Source organism: Dromiciops gliroides, chromosome 4 (assembly GCF_019393635.1).
Source record: "Dromiciops gliroides isolate mDroGli1 chromosome 4, mDroGli1.pri, whole genome shotgun sequence".
NCBI lineage: Eukaryota > Metazoa > Chordata > Mammalia > Microbiotheria > Microbiotheriidae > Dromiciops > Dromiciops gliroides.
The window spans coordinates 459,040,330-459,061,722 of NC_057864.1; the positions used below are offsets into that span (position 1 = coordinate 459,040,330).

Consider the following 21,393-nt stretch of genomic DNA (forward strand, 5'->3'; position numbering starts at 1 on the left):
GGCTGGGTATCGGCATTTTTTTCAGCTTTATATTCCTTTGGCTTCCTGTCGTTTGATGACAGCTGAGGCAGGCCTGGTTGGTACCTTTTGCTCTGGGGAGGGTTAAGTTTATATTTCAGGGAAGGGGCAGGAGATTCCTGTCCTTCACAAACATTGATTGCCAGGATCATTTCAACTGTGTGGGCATAGCCCACTCATCATAAGGTTTCAACCAGACAGAAAAATCAGTGCTTCTGGTAAATGGGCAGCTGTGGAGTGGCATAAAGGGCCTTGGAGCCCCAGATTCTAGGGGTGCCCCTGCTGCCTTTGGGCTGTGTCACCTTAGACAAGTCAGTCCACATGTGTGGGTGTCACTTTCCTCGGGTGTGACATGAAGAGGGCTGGCTGGGTGATGAGCCAGCTCTAAGGCTTCTTCTGTCTGCAGGGCTCTCTCTCTCTTTCTCTGTGGCCTGGGACCAAGGATCGCTTAAAAGCACCAGGCCCAATATAGTTGTCAAGATGTCTTGAAATTTTTTGCTGAGGGCGTGAAGGTCAGAATGTGAATGTTCCGCAAAGCTGGGAGATGTGAGATCTCTGCCTTCTTGATGCGGTGAATGCTTTTTTGTGAAAGCGGTGAATCTGGCTTGTTGTTTGCACAGCTCCCATAGCTGCCAGGGTCTTTGGAACACTGTGAATTGCCCTGGGGAGTCCTAGAAAATGGATGGGAGAGGTGGCATCACAGAGCTAGGGCATGCTTCTTGAATAATAGCACTTCTGTGCTGCTGATTTACTGTGGACATGGGTTCATTTGAGCCTTGCTGCCAGGATCAGATTGGATTTGCATCCACATAAAACCTGTTTGGTATTTTTCTTTCTGACTGATCAGTCTAAACTCAAACACCAGCCCTCACCTGGCTTTGAATCCTTCCTACACCTTTTCTAATGGCAAATGGTGGTGGTTTTACCCAGTGTGTGCTTGAAGAATTCTGCCCATTAATAGGGGTTCTGATATAGCTCCTTTTTATACCCATATGGGCATGATGGCTGAGGAAGTCGCCAATTAATTACACAAATATGTCTTTTAGTCTTAGAGAATGAGGGCCAGGCAGGGGAGAGGAAAGAGACAATTATCTGGACTGATGTGACTGCTTTGTAGAGGTAAATGGATTGTAATTACACCAGCCTCAGTGCTTTATTACTCCATTTGATGTGCCTCACCAGAAAGATATGTTTTCGTTTGGAAGATGGATTGCCCTTGTAATGTGTACAGGAGTGAACCCCACTGAAATTCATCTGCCTGCCAGCAATATTCACCATCACCATTTCTAAAGCACCCTACCCACATGGCAGCATCTCAAGGGATGTTGTTTCCATGGTAATCTCAATGGAGGCTGTCAGCTGATGTCTGCTACTGCCTTGCCTTGTGTGTGTTTAAAAAGAGCATCCCGAGGTTTGTGAGCTTCCTATCCCCTTTTCCCCCTCCCCCTTGGCCTTTAAACTCTATTTATTACTCTTCTTTATTGGGAAGTGTATAATCCTTTAATGTCAGACCAATTAATACTCTGCAGGCCCTAGAAGTAGTTTTAATCTCTTTGTAGGTGTTGATATTTTGTCTGGTATAACAAAGGTACTTCCTTAGAAACACTAGGCATTTGGAACACTGCATTCTTAGGGAAGGTGCTATTTTTGCTTAGAGCAGAGCTAATAAAAATGAAGCATGAGAAATTTAGAAGGGTGCTGCAGTTGGTGGGATTTTAGAATATTTTGCTCCAGATTTTTTTTATTCTGTCTTTTTGCTAGTATGGGTGGGGAAAAATTCTAAAACTCCCCTCCTCCGCACTTTGGGATTATTTTTAAGATGTCTTTTGTGATTTTAAGTATTTAAGTGGGCTGTTTTCTCTAGAAGACCTTGTGACAAAAGCAGTATCTAAGCCATGTTTTCAGTCTTATTTGTTGAGTCACAGGGGAAATCTTTCCGGATGGGATAAATGGTTTCTGTCAGAGGGAAAAATTGGGCTTGGTCCTCGATGTGCCTCTATCTCACTTCTTGCAAACAATTGGGGTTCTTTTGCAATCATACCATTTTTTAATTACAGCATAGCTAATTAGAGAATTCCTACAATGACCATAAAGCAAAAGAAAAATGCTGTTGTAATTCCTCCCTAAATTGCCTGCTCTGTAAGGTTAGATTTCTACATATTGGATATTTTGTTTAAAGCGAGGCAAAACCTTACATTTAACTTGAAAGTTTGCCAAATATTTTATTTTTCTGGTATATATGGGAAATTCTTTTGAATTATAATGATACTCCATGTGTAATTCCTGAAGAGGCTTATACATTTTCTTTATATTCAGTGCCACTGTGTCCAGTTCAGTTATATTTCAAGAGTAGACATAAAAAAGAAATCCTTGGCTCTAGGCAGTATTAGTTATCTCTCATGGTTCAGCTAATCATCAGTTTTTAAATAAGGTTTTATTAATTCAGTGAACAACTTATTCATTTTTCTCTCACAATGGATGCACCCTTAAAGCCCAGATAGCACTAATCTGTGGAATCCTATTGTAAGCCTAGATTGATACTTATGTATGCAAATTCATTTTAAAGGGTGGTACAACTTGGCAGAGAAAGAGATCCATGTGTGCACTTGAATTATTCTAACATCACTGTTAGCAGCTTTGAAAGCAGCCTCATTTTAGAATTTAATTACTATTAGTGAAATGCTAAAGATTGTAAAGGGTACCTAATGTTGGGAGAAGAAACTGAACACTTCACATGGGGGTCACAGTCAAAGGGTCAGAGATTTAGAACTTCAAGGAGATGCAGGACGAGCAGCTAGGTGGCACAGTGGATAAAACACCAGCCCTGGATTCAGGAGTACCTGAGTTCAAATCCAGCCTCAAACACTTGACACTTACTAGCTGTGTGACCCTGGGCAAGTCACTTAACCCTTATTGCCCGGGGGGGCGGGGGGGGGGAGATTGATTATTTAAAAAAAAAAAAAAACTTCAAGGGACCTTAATAGCCCTCTAAGTTCAACTCCCACATTTCTCCTTGTCATTCACATACCTCCCAGAATTGTTATCCAAGTTTGCTATCTCCTAAAATAGCAAGAGTGCTGTTTTTTTACAGTATGTTTGTGGTTGAGCCTTGTGATAGATCATTGTGGAACTCAATTGGATCTTTGGTGGATTCATGAGAGATGCTATATTGTTCTGCTACTAACAACCCTGATTGTGGCAAACTTTGGTCAGGGCCTGATAAGTTGTAGGTGCTTCCTAAATGCTAGTTGACTTCAAATCAATTAGACATTTGAGGAATGATGACTGAACTATGATGTGTTACGCTGTAGGAGGAATTGTGCAAAAACCTTGTGGTGGTAGTAACAATGCTCATAATAATCACTACTATCAATAATTGCTAATATTTGTTGGTAATAACATCACTTCTAAACATTTGTCTGAATTTTAAGGTTTGTAAAGTGCTTTATTCATATGATCCCATTTGATCCTTCCAACAACACTGAAAGGTAAGAGGGTGCTTTTATCATCTCCATTTTATAGACAACCCAGGCTCACACAGCCAGAAGTATCTGAGAAATGATTGAAACTCAGGTTGGAATGACGCTAAGTCCAGTGAACTCTGAACTATGACACCTAGCTATCTAACAAGATAGACATGATTTACAAAAGGGTTGATAATGGAATGAAAAACCGGCCCGCATACCACAGCAACAACAAAAATCTTAAGCCCTGTAAGAGAAATGAGTATTCTGCTGGTAGCACAAATCCCACACAAGTTTCCAAGAGTAACTGACTGAACTAGAACAAGGTTAACTTGAGAAAATTTCATACAGGAGGCATATTTTAAAGTAGAGGGAGGAGAATGGTTTGTCGGAGAAAGAATTGCGTTCTAGATAGAACAAATTCAGAGACTAAGAGGTGAGAGTGGGTGGGTCAAAAGCAACTTATTTGAGGCTTTTGGGGGGATGCTTTTTATCAATCTTAAATTTGTACTGACATCTTTTGCTTTTCCATCGCCTTCATTTCTGAATATATCCATCCTTTCTCCCATACCCAGAGAGCCATGCTTTGTAACAAAAAAATCAAAAAGAAAGAGGTGGGGTCAGCAAAACTTTTTGACATCAGCAGGGTCTCACAGTAAATGTAGGATTTCACAGCCATAATGCTCCACTTCTTCCCAAAAGGGAGGGAGATGTATTTTTTTCCATCTCTTCTCTAAGTCGATGTCAAGTTTAGTGGTTAAAAATACATGGTGTTGAATTTCAGGATTGGTGGTGGCTTATTTTCCATCTACATTGTTGTAGTCATTATGCATATTGTTTTCCTGGTTCTGCTTATTCCACTCTCCAACAGTTTGTATGCATTCTATTCCCTGAGTTATTCATATTCATCATTTCCTACAATGCAGTAATGTATTACAACTTGTTCAATCATTCCCCAATCCTGGAGCATTCCTTTTGTTTCCAGTTCTTTGCTACCACAGAAAGTGATTCTGGTTATATTCTGGTATATACGGGGCTTTCATTTCTGTTTTTTAAAATCTTCAAGTTTAGAGATAGCTAGGTGGTACAGTAGATCAAGTACCAGCCCTGGATTCAGGAGGATCTGAGTTCAAATCCAGCCTAAGTCACTTGACACTTACTAGTTGTGTGACCCTGGGCAAATCACTTAACCCTCATTGCCCCCCCCAAAAAAAAATCTTCAAGTTTATTCATCAGTTTACCTCCTTTCAAAACTAAAATAAATAAATAGAGAACTTGGCATTCTAACCAGTTATTGCAATTTTTTTAAAAAAGTTATATAGTAATATTTCCCTTATCTAGAATTCACTTATCCAGATACCTTATAATCTAGAATAATGGTCTCCAAAGTGAAGTATAGAAAGATTGATCCCTTTGAGGAGTAGGAAGAAAATATTCAAACTCTAATTTATATTTATTGTATCTTTTTCTAAATTAAGCTTTACTATTATTTAATAGACAAATTGACAGTGGTTTCTTCATTCACGCTGTATATCAGACAGTCACATGTTACAGATGGTATTCAATGTATCCTGAGGAAAGAATGGGAGTACAATGTGTTGGGGATGACAATGGTGTCTGAAGCAGAATATAATTTATGTGTACTCGATTAAGTGAGTTAATGGATTATATTACATAGTTTTAAGTAAACTAGTCCGAGAGAGAGAGAATTATCTTTAAAAGATTCCAGCAAAGAAACCATGGATTGACTATAATACTAATAATGTGAGCACAAGTGAACAATGAAAAAATGGCAGCAGGAACAATACCCATCCTGAGTTCATCATCAACCACCTTACAAGGCAAAACCAATTATGATTTAATCAGAGCTAAGAAGAACTCAGCCAATTATTGTAAACGATGAACTTTTTCCTAAGCATATGTTGTTCCTTGAGATGCTTGGCCATTGATAGTATGAAGCCATTGTGATTAGCAAGATTTAAAAATTAAGCTTTTGTTGCCAAGAATTACCTAGGTGTGGCACCAAAAAACTTCCATATCTGCACATTTAGCCTGAGAATAGAATTTTCTGGCCTGTTTAAAAATCTTCCAAATGAAGAATTTCAATGGAGTTTGAATTTGACAGAAAAAAATTAATGCTACACATTCCAAATAATTTTCAGGAATAACTGATTGATATCAGGGAAGAGGTATATTTACTGCTGAATTTTAACAAACTCTTTTGTGTAACTGGTAGGCAGGATTGAAGAATAAATGCCATAATTTAGTAAGCATAGCCAAAAATATATTTCTTCCATTTGAATCTATATATCTTTATGTGGTGTCAGCTACATCAGTTATTAAACCAAGTATTGTTATAACCAGATTTTTTTAAAGTTTTAAGTGCTGTAGCCTAAAGTATTAAACCAAGATTTTCAAAAATAATGAAACCTATCATTGCTCTCACTAAAATATTCTAATAATAATTTAATAAATAATTCTATATTTAGTGAGAGCAAAAGGGATTCACTGTTAAATAATTTAAATGTTTATTTCATGTTTATCTCATTTTTATTTCAATATTGTATATACCTTACAACATATGTTATGTATATAGTTGTAAATATATTGGAGTATGGCTCAGAAAATTTTTACTGACAGGGATGGACAATCAAAAATGTCTGTAGACCACTGCTGTAGAACATAGCTGAGACTCAAGAAGCAAACAAAAAAAGCTTCCAAGTGGTCAAAAAATAAAGATGCCCCAAAGTTTGTGCATATACAGTGCACAGTCTGAGGACATTTAGCATGCGGGCAAATCACCCTCCATTACTCAGTGGCCCCTTAGGACCCTATTGTATTACACTGCAATACAGTCATTTATCTTCATAAGGGTGACCCTTTGTTGTCAACAGAGAGCCAAATTATGCCCAGTAAATTGTGTTTAAAAGAAGGCAGGGAAGCATGTGATACATTTGAAGAAGGCTTCCATCCAACATAGGCAAGATAAAAAAATGGTGTTGATTATGAGGGTAACCCCCACATATCCAGCCCACTGGGTTGTCTAGAATGATTCATCCCTCTGGGGTTCTATACAGCTAAGGTTTTATTTGCCCCAGGCAGCCTACAAAATGTGGGAGCATTCACCTTCTGAGTTTCTCAATGGAAAACAATGTGCTTCCTTGTTGAACAGTAAAGTCTATTCAATGAGAGCAGAAGTGCATAAATATTTTAGTTATACAAAGTATCTGAGTTTGAGATTCTGCATATTAAAGCCCAAAAGTCAGACCAGTCAATCAAATGCGAAAGCCACACACACACACACACATACACTCTGACCTATGGACAACATCATGAGCAAGATGACAGAGGGGTGGGAAGAGATAGTGGGTGAGAAGACTTTGGGTAGTTTTTAATCATGTTCTTGAGTACTCTTAGGACTATAAGTAATTAATTATAGATTGTTGCAACATTATTTTAGTTATTTACATGAGCATAAATGTTACCGATAAAAATAATTTGCAACATAGATATGATATGCAGAAATAAATATTACATCATCTCAAAACTCATCTGGGTCCAGGAATCCCGTCTTAATGAATTGCCCTTTTGTCTGCTTATTCCTGTTGAGTCTCTTCGGGACTTATATACTCAGTATATTAATTTACACTTGGGATGTTTCTCAGTATGCACCAGAAAATCTGTGTGTGTGTGGGGGGGTGCACGCACACACGCTCGCGCATACATAGATATTTCTATGTTGTCTCCCCCATTAGACTTTGAGCTCCTTAGGAGCAAGAATCATGATTTTGTCTTTATACTCATAGCACTTAGCATAATGCATGGAAGATAGTAAGGGGTTAGTAAGTGTTTTTGACTGATTATTCAAGTAGCTTGAAGGTTAAAAATTCTGCTGTTACAAGGGTCACCACAATAAAAGCCAAGTTCATCTAAGGCCACCCATGATGAATCAGTGATGTTCTTACAAATATAAGCCACCTCTCATCCAGGTGATACCCTTAGTCAATAAGCATTTATTAAGCACCAGTAACCTGCCAGACACTATGTATGCTAAGCATTGGAAATGCGAAGAAAAAAAAAAGAAACTATTCCTGCTCTCAAGGAAATTACATTCTATCTGGGCAAACAATCCAATCCAATCAACATTTTTTAAGTGTTGCTAGGCACTGTGCTAAAGACTGGGGATAAAATTAATAAAATGGCAGTCCCTGCCCTCAAGGAATTTATAATCAAATGGGGGATATCAAGCACAGGGGCACTTCATTCCATGGAGGTGACACCAGGCAGAGCAGCAGATGCAGTATGGAGTGAGCCAAAACATCTACTTTCTGTCCTCTAAAAAGGAAGGCATTGGGAAGAGTTTGGTACTCCACCCTCTAGCCCTCTAACCAACACTATGGGCATATATAATTATGTACAAAAATATGTGTAAAAATAAATATACGGTAGTTAAATACAAAATAGCTTTGGAAGAGGGCCCTAACATCAAGAAAGGCATCTTACAAAAGGTGCTTCTTTAGCTTTGTCTTGAAGGAAGTTAGAGAGTCCATAAAGTAAAGTTGAGGAGGGAATGGATTCTAGACTTGGGGCTAGGCATTCTAGCTTCTGAAAAGACACAGGCACAGAAGGTGGAAATCTCTCTGAAAAGGAAAAATATATATAAAAATGAAATAGAAAGAAAAAGCCTACAAAATAACTAAAAAATTTACTCTGAACATTTCCTCCTATTTCCTTCATTTCAAATATTTTTAATTTGTTTTCATCATCACTGCTCTCTTTAGATCTATCATTTTCTTTATTGTTCTTTTCTCCACAATTTTCCTATACGTTATCTTTACTACCATATATTCTATTTTGGAAGGCAGCATTTTTCAAAATTTTGAATGACAATGTTCTCTCCTCCACCATTAAGCAAACTATTAGAGGGGCAGCTAGATGGCGCAGTGGATAGAGTACCGGCCCTGGAGTCAGGAGTACCTGAGTTCAAATCCAGCCTCAGACACTTAATACTTACTAGCTGTGTGACCCCGGGCAAGTCGTAACCCCAATTGCCTCACTTAAAAAAAGAAAAGAAAAGAAAAGAAAACTATTAGAAAGACAAAGAAATTGAAACAATAAGTATTGGTAGAGAGGAAACAAAATTATTGCCCTTTTTTGCAGATATGATACTTCACTTAGAGAACCCTAGAGATTCAACTAAAAATATAGTTGAAACAATAACTTTAGTCAGGTAACAGGATGGAAGAGATAGAAAAGAAATTCCATTCAAAATCACTACCAAATGAATAAAATAGAACTAGACAAATTCAGCAAAATATATCTGCATAAATGAAAAGAGCTGAAGAACTTCAAGGGAAAGTTGATCAGTGGAGCAAGTATATTAGAACCAGAAAAAGATGTTGGAATACTGTCCAGTAAACTGATGGAGTAGGGTAAACTACAAAAACTGATAGGAAAACTGAGAGTCGGACAGAAAATAAAGCTTAAAACTTAAAACAGGGGCAGCTAGGTGGCACAGTGGATAGAGCACTAGCCGTGGAGTTAGGAGGACCTGAGTTCAAATGCGGCTTCAGACACTTAACACTAGCTGTGTGACCCTGGGCAGGTCACTTAACTCCAATTTGTCTCACCAAAGAAAAAAATTTAAAACAGCATCTCACACCATATGCCACAATAAGTTCCAAATGGATATATAACCTAGATGTAAAAGGTCATATCATAAACACCTTAGAAGAAAAGAGATACCTCTCACAGCTGTAGAGAATGGAAAAAGTTCTTGACCAAACTAGAGATTGAAATTATCAATCATAGGAGTCCAGTTTGGGACATATTGGTTTCCAGGTGGTATTGGACTTCCAGATGGAAATGCCTAATAGACAGTTGAAAATTGTACTGGGTCTTAAGAGAAGGATCAAGGCTAGATATAAAGCTAAGTCTTCCATATGAAAATGATAGTTGAAGCTGTGGGAATAGAGGAGATTGCCAAGAAAAAGCTCCAAGAACTGACGAAAAGAACTTTGAGGAACATCCACCTCAAGTGTTTGAGAAGAAAAATTGGCAAAGGAGGGAGAGGAAAGGTCAGAAAGGTACAATGAGAAATAGAGAGAGCATGGCATTATGGAAGACATTGGACAATTCAGTGTCAATTTTAAAAAGAAGATGATCAATAATGTTATGATATAGAAAATCAAGAAGGATATTAACTGAGAAAAGGCTATGGATTTGGATTTGTTTTTTTTTTAATCATTGATGAACTTAGAGCACTTCATAAAACCAGATTACATGAAATTGAGCAAAAAGGTGGGAGAGAAGTGGAGGAAACAAAAGATGCTACATCCTAAATAACTTGTAAAATAACAGAAGAGAATATGAACCAACCAACTAATGAATACCTTACCAACTAAAACTCAGTTGGTATAAATGACCAGTTGCACATTGCTTCTACACCCAACAATTCAATAAAGCAAGAAAGCTGTCCTGGGCAAACAGTACCACCTGCTGGACAGTATAAAGAGCCATCTGACCCAACATCTCCTCCCCACCACCTCCTTTTCTTCTCTCTTTCAAGATCTCACGTGAACTTTATACTCTTTTCTCCCACCTTTCCTCTGTTTCATAGCACTGTTAATTTTATCTCAAACACTCTTACTGAATATGTATATCTCATTTTATCTCATTCTTTTTGGTCCCTCTTCCAATTCTTGTCTATTGATGTTAAGAAAATGTATTTCTTTTTCTCCCTCTTACTCTTGTCTCATAGGCCCCCAAAATGATGATAATCATATCTAATCAGAAGAATGGTGCTGGCAATATAGCTGTACCCAGAAAAATAAAAGGGATAAAGTAAATTTTGCTGATTGCTCTTCCTTTGAACCTGTTCTAGCTTGTCAATATCCTTTTTATAGCATTATGCCTAGACCTAAACATAGTATTCTTGGTCTGGTCCTACCAAGACAGAGTTGAACAGAGTGATCATATCACTTATTTTGATGTTGTGCTTCTGCTAGATCACAATAGCTTCTCTGGCTGCCACATAATGTTGCTGTTTTATATTAAGCTTGCAGTCCACTAAAACACCAGTTCTTTTCACATGAACTGTTTGCTAGCCATCTTTCTTCCATCTTATACTTATGCAGTTCATTTTTTGAACCCATATGCAGGTCTTTACATTTATTCCCATCAAATTTCATCTGACTAGCTTCAACCTATCTTCTGGCCTGTTGAGATCTTTCTCTCTTCTAGATTTGTGTGATGGGGGCAGCTAGGTGGCGCAGTGGGTAAAGCACCGGCCCTGGATTCAGGAGTACCTGAGTTCAAATCCGGCCTCAGACACTTGACACTTACTAGCTGTGTGACCCTGGGCAAGTCACTTAACCCCCATTGCCCCGCCAAAAACAAAAACAACAAAAAGAAAGATTTGCGTGATGAACAGATTTTTATACTGATGCCTTCCTATGCCTTCATTTAACATTTTAATGTTGAATAGGTCTGAAGATTTGAGTGCCACAGCACTTCACTAAAGACCTGCTTTCAAGTTGATATCAGTCCATCAATCATGCCATTAGTTCCCAGCTAATCCCAAACTTTCCTATATATACTATAATCCATCTTGTTCACATGGACAAATATGCAAAGCATTGCCAAGTGCATTGCTGAAGTCCCCCACTATGGATGGCTATATTATGTCAAAGATATTCCCATTAAAGAAATTTTTTTAAATTTTCAATTTCAAATTCTTTGCCTCTCTCCACCCCTTCTCCACCCAATGAGAAGGCAAGATATGCAATACCCATTATACCCATGAGGTCGTGCAAAACATATTTCCACATTAGCTCTATTCCGACAACAACCAAGAAAAATAAAGCCCCCCACCCCCAAAAAAATGTTCTTCAATCTGCACTCAGAGTTTATCCATTCTCTTTCTCTGGAGGTGGACAGCATTTTCCATCATGAGTCCTTTGGAGAAATAACTTGTTCTTCTCTTAGTTTTTCATGATTTGTTTTTAATGAGCCCTTGCTGTCTCATTCAGAGTGCCCCAAAACTGGTGGGGGTTTTATGTATTCTAGAATTATTACCAGGAATCAAAGTAAATTGCTTTTGGTTTTGGGGTTTTTTTTGAATGAAGGAAACATTTTTCCCTATCTCTAATTCCATAGATCACCTACCACAATCCATTTCTTCAAACATCACAGATAATGGCTCAGTAATCACACTTACTTTTTTCAATATGCTTACAGATCATTCGAGGTATGGGCCAGGTGATTAGAACTCATTGAATGAAGGTAGTTATTTACCTTTGGTTTCAATTTCCAGGTAGCTATTTTTATTCTGTCCCTATCAGTTTGAAGATAATTCACTTTGGTAGAGAAAACAGAAGCGAAAGAGGAGTTGAGTAGTTCTTCTATCTTCTCAACATCTATTATTGTCCCATCTCCCCTGAACTTCAAACATATCTTGTCCTTGACTTTCTTCTTGCCCCAACTTGGATTTATAAAAGACCCCTTTTTTTCTTTTTTTTCTTTTTCCCTTTTTGCTGCCTTTAAAAATAGATGGAAAGCCTCCACTCACACTGGGTTTCTTTTCTGAGGTTATTCTTACAGTCTTGCTGCTTTTTGTACTCAGTTTCAATCCCTTGCTTCCAGCTCCTTTGTATGCACTCTGAAGCTTTTGAAAGTATGTACTTCCCTTCACAGTCTCCTTAGCTTTACCACCTTCATCAGAAATTTAGATAAATAAAACATTTAATTCATTTTCACTGTTTTTTATTTTCAATTCAACAGTGAACCAATCCATCAATAAGCATTTATTAAATACCTACTCTGTTCCAGTCACTGTACTAAACACCGGAGATTCAAAGACCAATATTGTTTTTGTTTTTGTTTGGCAATGGGGGTTAAGTGACTTGCCCAGGGTCACACAGCTAGTAAGTGTCAAGTGTCTGAGGCTGGCTTTGAACTCAGGTCCTCTTGAATCCAGGGCCAGTGCTTTATCCACTGCGCCACCTAGCTGCCCCGACCAATATTTTTTTTATATCAATATTCATTGTAAATGTAAGCTATTTCAGTCACCTTAAGGGTTAAATGTACTTAACAAGGTAATTTGTTGTTCAGTCCTATCTGACTTTTTGTGATTCCCCCCCATCTGGGGTTTTCTTGGCAAATATTTTGGAATGGTTTTCTATTTCTCTTTCCAGTTCATTTAACAGATGAGAAAACTGAGGCAAGCCAGGTTAAATGACTTGCTAGGGTCACTAGTGGTCTGAGGCCAGATTTGAGTTCAGGAAGATGAGTCTTCCTGACTCCAGGCCAGGTGCTCTATCCACTACACCACCTAATGAGGTAATATGGGCAGCCAGTTTATATTATACTGAGGCGGTATGGTATAAAAGAAATAATACAAGTTGCAGTCACAGACAAGTGTTTGAATTCACTTAAATTTTCTGAGCCTTTGTTTCCTCCTCTCTTAAATAAGGATAACAAATAATACTTGAATTTCTTTTCCCAATGAAGATCAAATAAAATAATACATATATAAAAACTCAAAAGCCCAATATAAATGTGGCTGGAATGTCTTCCCTTCCCCCTCTTTCCATGACTTTGCTCTTCAAATCCTACCCATCTGTTGAGGCTTAGCCCAAATGCCATTTCTTCCATGAAGGGCTATCTGATTCCCTCCATTTGGAAGCAATCGCTGCCTCTTTGGAGCTCATGTAGATAATTCTCTGTATCCCTTATACGCCTTTATTATATTTCATATCAGTTATTTCTAAACTTGACCTTGTCCCCTTCTCTCAATGTTTTATACATATTAATACATTGGTCAAATTGATTTTGTTCAAGGGTCCTTTGGAGCATCCTCTGGAAGACTCCAACCTTGCCCCTTGACCAGATTTCATCATTTCTAGTACCCCTGCATTTAATGCTTCTGGAGCCAAAACACCCAGGCTTCTACGTTTGAGATTTTGTTTTATTAGCTTTTTATAAAACATTCTGGTGAAATGTTTTTAATAAGCTCAGTTTCTAATATCATATATAAAATTACCAGGTCAGAGTAGATAGCCCAGACACTGAACTTAATAGAAAAGAATACATCATTTCAAATAGATTACATTTTAAATCACTTAAATGAGGCCATCCCTGAGAGGCTAGGCACTTCATTTCAATAATTATTAAGGACCTGTATTCAGAAGACCCTTTACTAGAGTAGGCACTAGCAAATAGACAAAGTTTAGAGCCCCTGGACTCATGGAAAAAGTGTAATCTAGAAGTAAATTCTATAACCTCAAGTTACACTGAAGTGGTTTGCCATTTCCTTCTCCAGCTCATTTTACAGAGGGGGAAACTGAGGTAAACAGGGTTAAGTGACTGTCCCAGGGTCACACTGCTAGTAAGTGTCTGAGACTAGATTTGAACTCAGGAAAAGGAATCTTCCTGACTCCAGACCCAATACTCTGTGCACCATGACACCACCTAGAGTCCCTTAAGAAGGTCATATGGGCAGCCAATTTACATTATATTGAGGTGGTATAGTAGAAATAATACAGCTATACCTAGGTTTAAGGAGTCATTCTCTTCTCCTGAAATGCCTGCTCCACCTTGCCCATGTTCTTACTCCCATTTTCAAAGCAACTAAAAGCTAATTTCCTTTGGGGGGCCATCTCTTCATTATTATATTCTCTTGTATTCAGTTTTTAGCTACTTTTTTCACTATTTATAGCATGGAGTAGTATAAAAATTCTCGAGCTTGGAATCAGCTGACCTGGGTTCAAATCCCAGCTCTGCTATTTATTATCTGTGAGACTGGACACACCTCTGAACATTTCTGGGCTTCACCTATAAAAATTGGGGTCGTTTCATCTTAAAGCCTATGATTCTGTGATTCTCCATCCTTGTCGATGGTGCTTTTTCAACTAGCAAAAAAAAGTATGCTTCACTCATTTCATGCTTCTTTCTTCTATCTCCACAGCTGGCTTATAAATTCCTTAAAGTCTTTTCCTCCAGACTATCCAGGGGTCTTAATCCAGGGTCTTTAAACTCATCTGTAATAGGATTGGTTTCCTTTATAATCCTGTGTATCTTATTTTATGCATGTTAAAATATTCTTCTGAGAAGGGGTCCATAGACTTCCAAAAGGGCCTCCCCCTCCCCCTCCTCCTTCTGTCTCCATCTCTGTCTCTCTCTCTCAAGCACGCATACACGTGCTTATATTCTATAGAACAGAGAGAATCACTTACTATTGACCTACCAGAGTGACCAGAAGGTGGCACTTCAGTGTTCTGTGCAGTAGACCAGTAAGACAGATGGAGAGGCCACTCTGCAAGCCTGTTTCATTTTACCAAGACAACTATCTAGTAACCAGAACAATAAGGGAACCCCATTTTCCCTGTGGGCTATAAGGTGGCACAGTACATAAAGCACTGGGCTTGGGACCAGGAAGGCTCATCTTTAAGAATTCAAATACAGCCTCAGACACTAGCTGTATGACCCTGGGCAAGTCATTTAACCCTATTTGCCTCAGTTTCCTCATCTGTAAAATGAGCTGGAGAAGGAAATGTCAAGTTATTTCAGTATCTCTGTCAAGAAAACCCCAAATGAAAAGAAAGGAAGGAAGGAAGGAAGGAAGAAAATCCCAAATGGAGTCAAGAAGAATTGGACACGACTGAGATGACCCGACAACAACAAAATTTTCCAGTTTATCATTTGATTACAGGCAGGAAGCACAATAAAGTCTTTAAACTGTCCAAAAAAGATTGCACAAGCTTTACTATTCTATATGCTTACCATCTTTGTATGTAAGAAGTACTTTCTAAAGTCTAACATAAAAATCCTGATTTCAATTAGAATCTGCTACAGTTTTAGTTCATCTTTTCTGAAAAGGAGAAGGCTGTGTTTATCACCACATGTAACAAATCTTTTTGCGTTCTGTAAAATTTGTTAGGATCCTCCTTCTTCTTTAGACTAAATAAGTCATATTTTATTAGCTTTTCATGGATGCTACTTCCCAATGTTTTAATTATTTTCATTTTTCTCAACCCTCCAGGGATTCTCCATAGATTATTACCTAATAGCAGAACCCTAGAACTAAACCTGATTTTTAAGTCTTTGACTGTTGTTATTTGTGATACCTCATAGTTCATGATGATAAAATCTAAGTAATAATCCTCAAAAATTTAAACAGTAGCAGGCTTGCAAGAATACTAGATTTACTGAGAGAAATATGTTAGTGTTCACCTTGTTTCTGTACATCAACCTTTACCTTCTTTCTTGAAGGTGTTCAATTACAGTGAAAGGCACCACTGTATTTGGTTGGGAAGGTATAAGCATCAGGCTTAATGGAATAGTTTCAAATGAGATGAAAAAGGCCAAAGAACCCATCCATCCTTTTCTAAAAAAGATGGCTGGGCTGCCTCTAATCACAAGTGGACAGGACTCCCAGATAGGAGTATGTTGATCATGTGTTTGAAAACATGCCTGATAATATTTTTCAATTCTCTCTGCAGTTGACTGGGTTGAGTGTCTCCAATGGAAAAGACCAGCTTGTAGTTTTTCATACAAAAGACAACAGAGACCTCATTGTCTGCCTTTTCAGCAAGCAGCCAACCAATGAGAGCCGAATCGGGGAGCTTGTTGGGGTCCTGGCACATCATTTCAAGAGGTGAGTTTTTACTTCATTGCCTAAAGCAAGCTATGAGCACTGAAACCTTTCGTTGCAATTATCGGTGGGCTTACACTTTAATCTTGCCCAATAATTTTCTCCCCTAAAGAGAGCCTATTTGATGTAAGAAAGTTCCACATAGAATACTTTGGTCAAAGTTTGGTTTGGCTTCAACATTAGGAATTGTTACCAGATCTCTCCTCCAGCATAACTAAGAATGAAACATCACACTTAAGGGTAAAATCTCTTTCCTGTTAATCCACATAGAATGAAATCTGCTAGATAGCAAAAACCACTTGAGAATTCTGCTATTAAAACCCAGTCACGGGGCAGCTAGGTGGCGCAGTGGATAGAGCACTGGCCCGGATTCAGGAGGACCTGAGTTCAAATATGGCCTCAGACACTTAACACTTACTAGCTGTGTGACCTTGGGCAAGTCACTTAACCCCAATTGCCTTACTAAAAAAACAAACAAACAAAAAAAAAACCCCAGTCACACCATCCCTTCTCCTTTAATCAGTTGGTTTCTCTAAGTATAAAAGAATTAGGGGATACTCTCCCTACCTGCTGGTTAGGGACTACAAATTTAATGCAACTTATGAGTTTTGTTTTGTTTTTAAGTAAAAAGAATATCATGTACTATAACTTTAATATCTAAATGAGGAGGTAGAGAATGGAAATAAGATTAAGGGAGGGAAAGGCATGGTCAGCAAATTGTCTTGGATGGAATGGAATAGTAATGGCAAGGAACTGCATGAAATAAGGCAGCCTTTTGGCAAAGGGCCTTGAGTACTAGGCTGAGAAATTTGGTTTGGGTAGAAAAAGCCATAAATAATCACTGCACAGTCTTGAGGCTAGAGGTATGATGCAAAGGCTGTGTTTAAGGAAGATTGTTCTGACATTAAAAGAGGGAAGAAAGTGGTGATTCCTACAGTTATCCAAGTGTGAAGTGCTAACGGCTTGGAGTGGGGTAGTGATTGTAAAAATGGGTGGGAGGAAATGAATCTGAAAAAAAAAAAAGATTTTGTGGAGGAAGAACTATGCAACTGATCCTCAAATAGTGATTTAGTAACAACTTTATTAAGGAGATGCATACCACATGTGACCCTGAGCAAGTCACTTCACCCTGTTTGTCTGCTGATGGGTATGGGAGAATAAAGGAGAGATGACGCTAGAGTATAAATATGTTTTGAATATGGATAAGGACAATAAAGGGTCGGACCTGGGCCTGGGAGTTCATTCATGTAGAGAACTCCAGGATGAGGCACCTCCTCGATGCATTAAGAGGTCAAGTAACTTGCCCAGGGTCACAAAGCCAGTATGAGCCCAAGGAAGGCTTGAGCTCAGATCTCTGGCTCCAGGACCATCTCAGTCTCCACTATACTGTGCTGGCTCTGGATTATATCGATGGCAATCTTTTCTTGGAACACCTGCTCACATCCTGCAGAATGTCCGGGTTCTGTAGAACAGAATGGAGTTCACCAATACTAGATCAGATGACGTCCAAGGAGCCTGCTAGCTCAAAGTTCTGAACAACTGAACCTATCCACAGTGTTGCTGACAACATTCTCCATTCCCCAGGCTGCTTGTGAAATTTAAATGTTAACTGTAAAATTGTGACTTTGATCCAGGACCAGTAGCCTTGTATTTTAGGGGCTGAGAGGGTAAAGAAATGAGAGGTCTGAAGGGAAAAAGAAGGAAAAGTTAATGTAGAAGCAGATCCTAAGTTATATAAGATTGTTATGTAATTTAGATAGCCTACAAAAAAAAATCTTACAGTCGTTAGGATGGATGAAGCTATCACCCAGCAGTGTGAAGGAGTTTCAGCGTTGCTAGGGAAAAGGCACAGAGGGATTTCATTTTATAGCCATGGAATGAACCCCATTTCTTTTTAATTGCAATAGGTATCAAATATTGATTTCTTACATCTATTCATTAATTTATTGTGTACATGTGGGAAGGGAGGCAAAACTCAAAGCCTGGCTATGAAGTAAAATGCTTGGTCTTGAGGACACACTCAAGATCACGAGGTCTTTATCTTTGTTGTCATGAACCTCCCACACTCTGGCAGTCTGAATCCTTCTCAGAAGAATGGTTTTCAAAGTGCAAAGTAAAATACAGAGACGCTTCCAAAGGCAATCAATTATATTGAAATATCATTAGCAAGCATTTTTTTTTAATAAGTTCACGGGTCCCCGGTTACTGAACCCCTACTTAAGGTAGTTGAATAGTATTGAGAAACAATTATCAGAACATCTGAAAAATATTATTTGTAGACCAGAATTTTCAAGTTCATTTATTCTTATGTAACTGACCCATAAGTAGGGATTTAGGAACAACTTTATTAAGGAGATACATACCACAAGGTGGTGGCTAGGTGGATCAGTGGATAGAGCACCTGGCCTGGAGTCGGGAAGACTCATCTTCCTGAGTTCAAATCCGACCTCAGACACTTACTAGCCATGTGACCCTAGGCAAATCGCTTAATCCTGTTTGCCTCAGTTTCCTCAACTGTAAAATGAGCTGGAGACAGAAATGACAAACCACTCCAGTATCTTTACCAAGAAAACACCAAATAGGGTCATGAAGAGTCAGGTGCAACTGAAGCAAGAACTACTATGGAATAATGGATAGAGAACTGGCCTAAAAGTCAGGAATGCCTGGGTTGAAGCATATTGGCTTGGGCAGTTAAAGTGGCACAAGATATTGTCTGGGTAACCCTGGGGAAGTCACTTAACCTCTGTTTGCCTTAGTTTCCTCAACTGTAAAGTAGAGATTATAAATAGCACCTACCTCCCAGGATGTCAGGATCAAATGAGATAATAATTATAAAGTGCACAGCACAGTGCCTGGCATATAGGAATTACTACATAAATATTATTATATGTAAATATTATAATATTAAATCATTAACAATGAAGTTATAATACTATTAATATCATTATTGCTAGTATTATTATCTATTTGGCCTTTCAATCCCCACCACAGGTTGTTAAGAGTGTAAGCTACAGAGTAATCCCAACGGATAGAAGTTTCTTACACAAATGAAATGACAGGACCTAGTCTAAAGGGGGCGGGGGGAGAGGAAGAGAATAAGACCAATTTCTTCTTCTTGCTATATAATATTTCCTGAACTGTTAAGGATATTTCACAAACATTTTAAGATGTCCTCATTCACTTGGATTTTTCAGTAGGAAGCTGTCATTTGATTCAGATGTCATTCATTTGGAACCAGGTGCACAATTGCCTAAATCAGCTTTGTTCATTTACCCATATAAATATTTAGAGAATGTTTATGGATGGAGGTCAGTCAGGTCATTGTATGGCATTCAACTTTAAAATCCAGTCCAATTAATTTTTCTTCAGCATTTTCATGGGATTGAATGTGTTTTAATCCAGAGAATCATCAGAACACAGATTCAGAGCGAGAAAGGACCTTAGAAGCCATCAAGTCTAACCGCATTTTACCCATGAGGAAACTGAGGCAAATAGAGTTTTAAGAGATTTACCCAAGGTCACACAGCTAGTAAGCATCTAAGGCAGGATTTTAACTCAAGTGTTCCTGGCTCCAAGCACAGAACTCTCTTCACTGTACCATCTAGCTACATCAATATTTATTGGCAGGGACAGCTAGATGGCGCAGTGGTAAAGCACCGGCCCTGGATTCAGGAGTACCTGAGTTCAAATCCGGCCTCAGACACTTGACACTTACTAGCTGTGTGACCCTGGGTAAGTTACTTAACCCCAATTGCCTCACCAAAAATATCTATCTATCTATCTATCTATCTATATATATATAGATAGATAGATAGATATATAGATATAGGCTATTTATTTAGTAGAGACAGAAAATAGATAATAATTATAAGGGGGTTATTAGAAAAAGTGAGTAGATCATTTAAAATATTACTTCTCACCTACCCAAGTTGAATGTTAAGAATAAAAGAAAGCTATTGTACCTAAGATACCTTTAAAACACACACACACACACACACACACACTAGGATCCAGAGCAGTAGAACACCATGCTTGTTGTGATGAGCTGTAAGCCTTGGCAAAGATGTTGCTTAGTGAGTCCTGGGAGGGAAATGAGTACAAGTATTCAGTAAGGACTGGGGTAGCTAGGTGGTACAATGGATAAAGCACTGGCCCTGGATTCAGGAGGATCTGAGTTCAAATCCAGCCTCGAACACTTGACATTACTAGCTGTGTAACCCTGGGCAAGTCACTTAACCCTCATTGCCCTGTCAAAAAAAAAAAAAAAAAAGAGTAAGGACCAAGATATAACTCTGGGGCTTTTAGAGACTTCCTTTCAGGTGGGCACAGGTGATGCAGAGTTTTGCAAAGTTTAAGCAAAAAGCCCCAAGTTTGCCAATTCTAGCCCTTGGCAAATAGTTTCAAAACCACAAGCATGTGCCCTCTCTGTCTCTGAGACGAATGAAGATGTTCTTTCTGTGTACATACATTTGGAATGGAAACTTACACACACACTGCCTCCCTTGGACATATTGGAAAATTTTTAATTTCATAAATTTTGGAGCATCCCTGGTTGTATGGAATGGAAATTATGTCATCGTCATAGGGTTTAGGAGAAGAATGTCAAGATGAAAGATGTATTTTAGGGCTGTGGTTAAGTGAAAATGACATAACCTGATAAGATTTTTTTTTTCTTGCTGATTTCAGAAGTATAAATATGGCCCCCCTGTTTCCTGCAGGTTTCTCCTTTGAGGGAGAGAGGACCACCAAGTTAATTATTGTATCTACATATCAACTTTCATGAGGCTTTAACTGGGTTCTATAAGGCAGAATTTTTCATTTATCTTCTTTTAACTAATGGTAAATTGAGGCCCAGAGAAACAAGATGACTCCTATAGTCACAAAAATCAATCGATAGGAGACCTGAAAGGAGAATGCTATTCCCTTCACTCAAGAGAAGTGCTTTATCTTCCAGATCACCTTCCCAATGAGAAAGAAGGCTATGGTTCATTGGCCAAGGTTGACATGAGGTACAGAGTCAAAATAATTTGACTGGAGATACACCAGGGGGCATGGCCTCAAGGAAATAAGCGTGTGCAGTCATAAGGACAAATTAGGACTGGAAGTGGATAGGCAACATTTTAGTGAAATTATAGCAGGAAGAAATGAGAATGCAAAAGGGGGGTGGGGTATTTACTAAAGGAAGGCATTGCCCACCCTCCCTGCCCCCTCCCCTAAGAAAGAAAATACTTGGAAACTGCTATTTCTAGAATGCTTTAT

General features: G+C 38.5%; 1 protein-coding gene across 1 annotated transcript in view; it reads left to right on the forward strand.

The window, feature by feature from the left end:
* The window catches only part of MYO1D (myosin ID), a 412,141-nt gene that overhangs the window by 271,866 nt on the left and 118,882 nt on the right, over window positions 1–21,393 (forward strand). Inside the window, exon 21 of the mRNA XM_043964054.1 lies at window positions 15,983–16,137. Within this exon, the coding sequence (XP_043819989.1) occupies window positions 15,983–16,137 (155 nt within the window). The remainder of the gene's footprint in view (window positions 1–15,982; window positions 16,138–21,393) is intronic.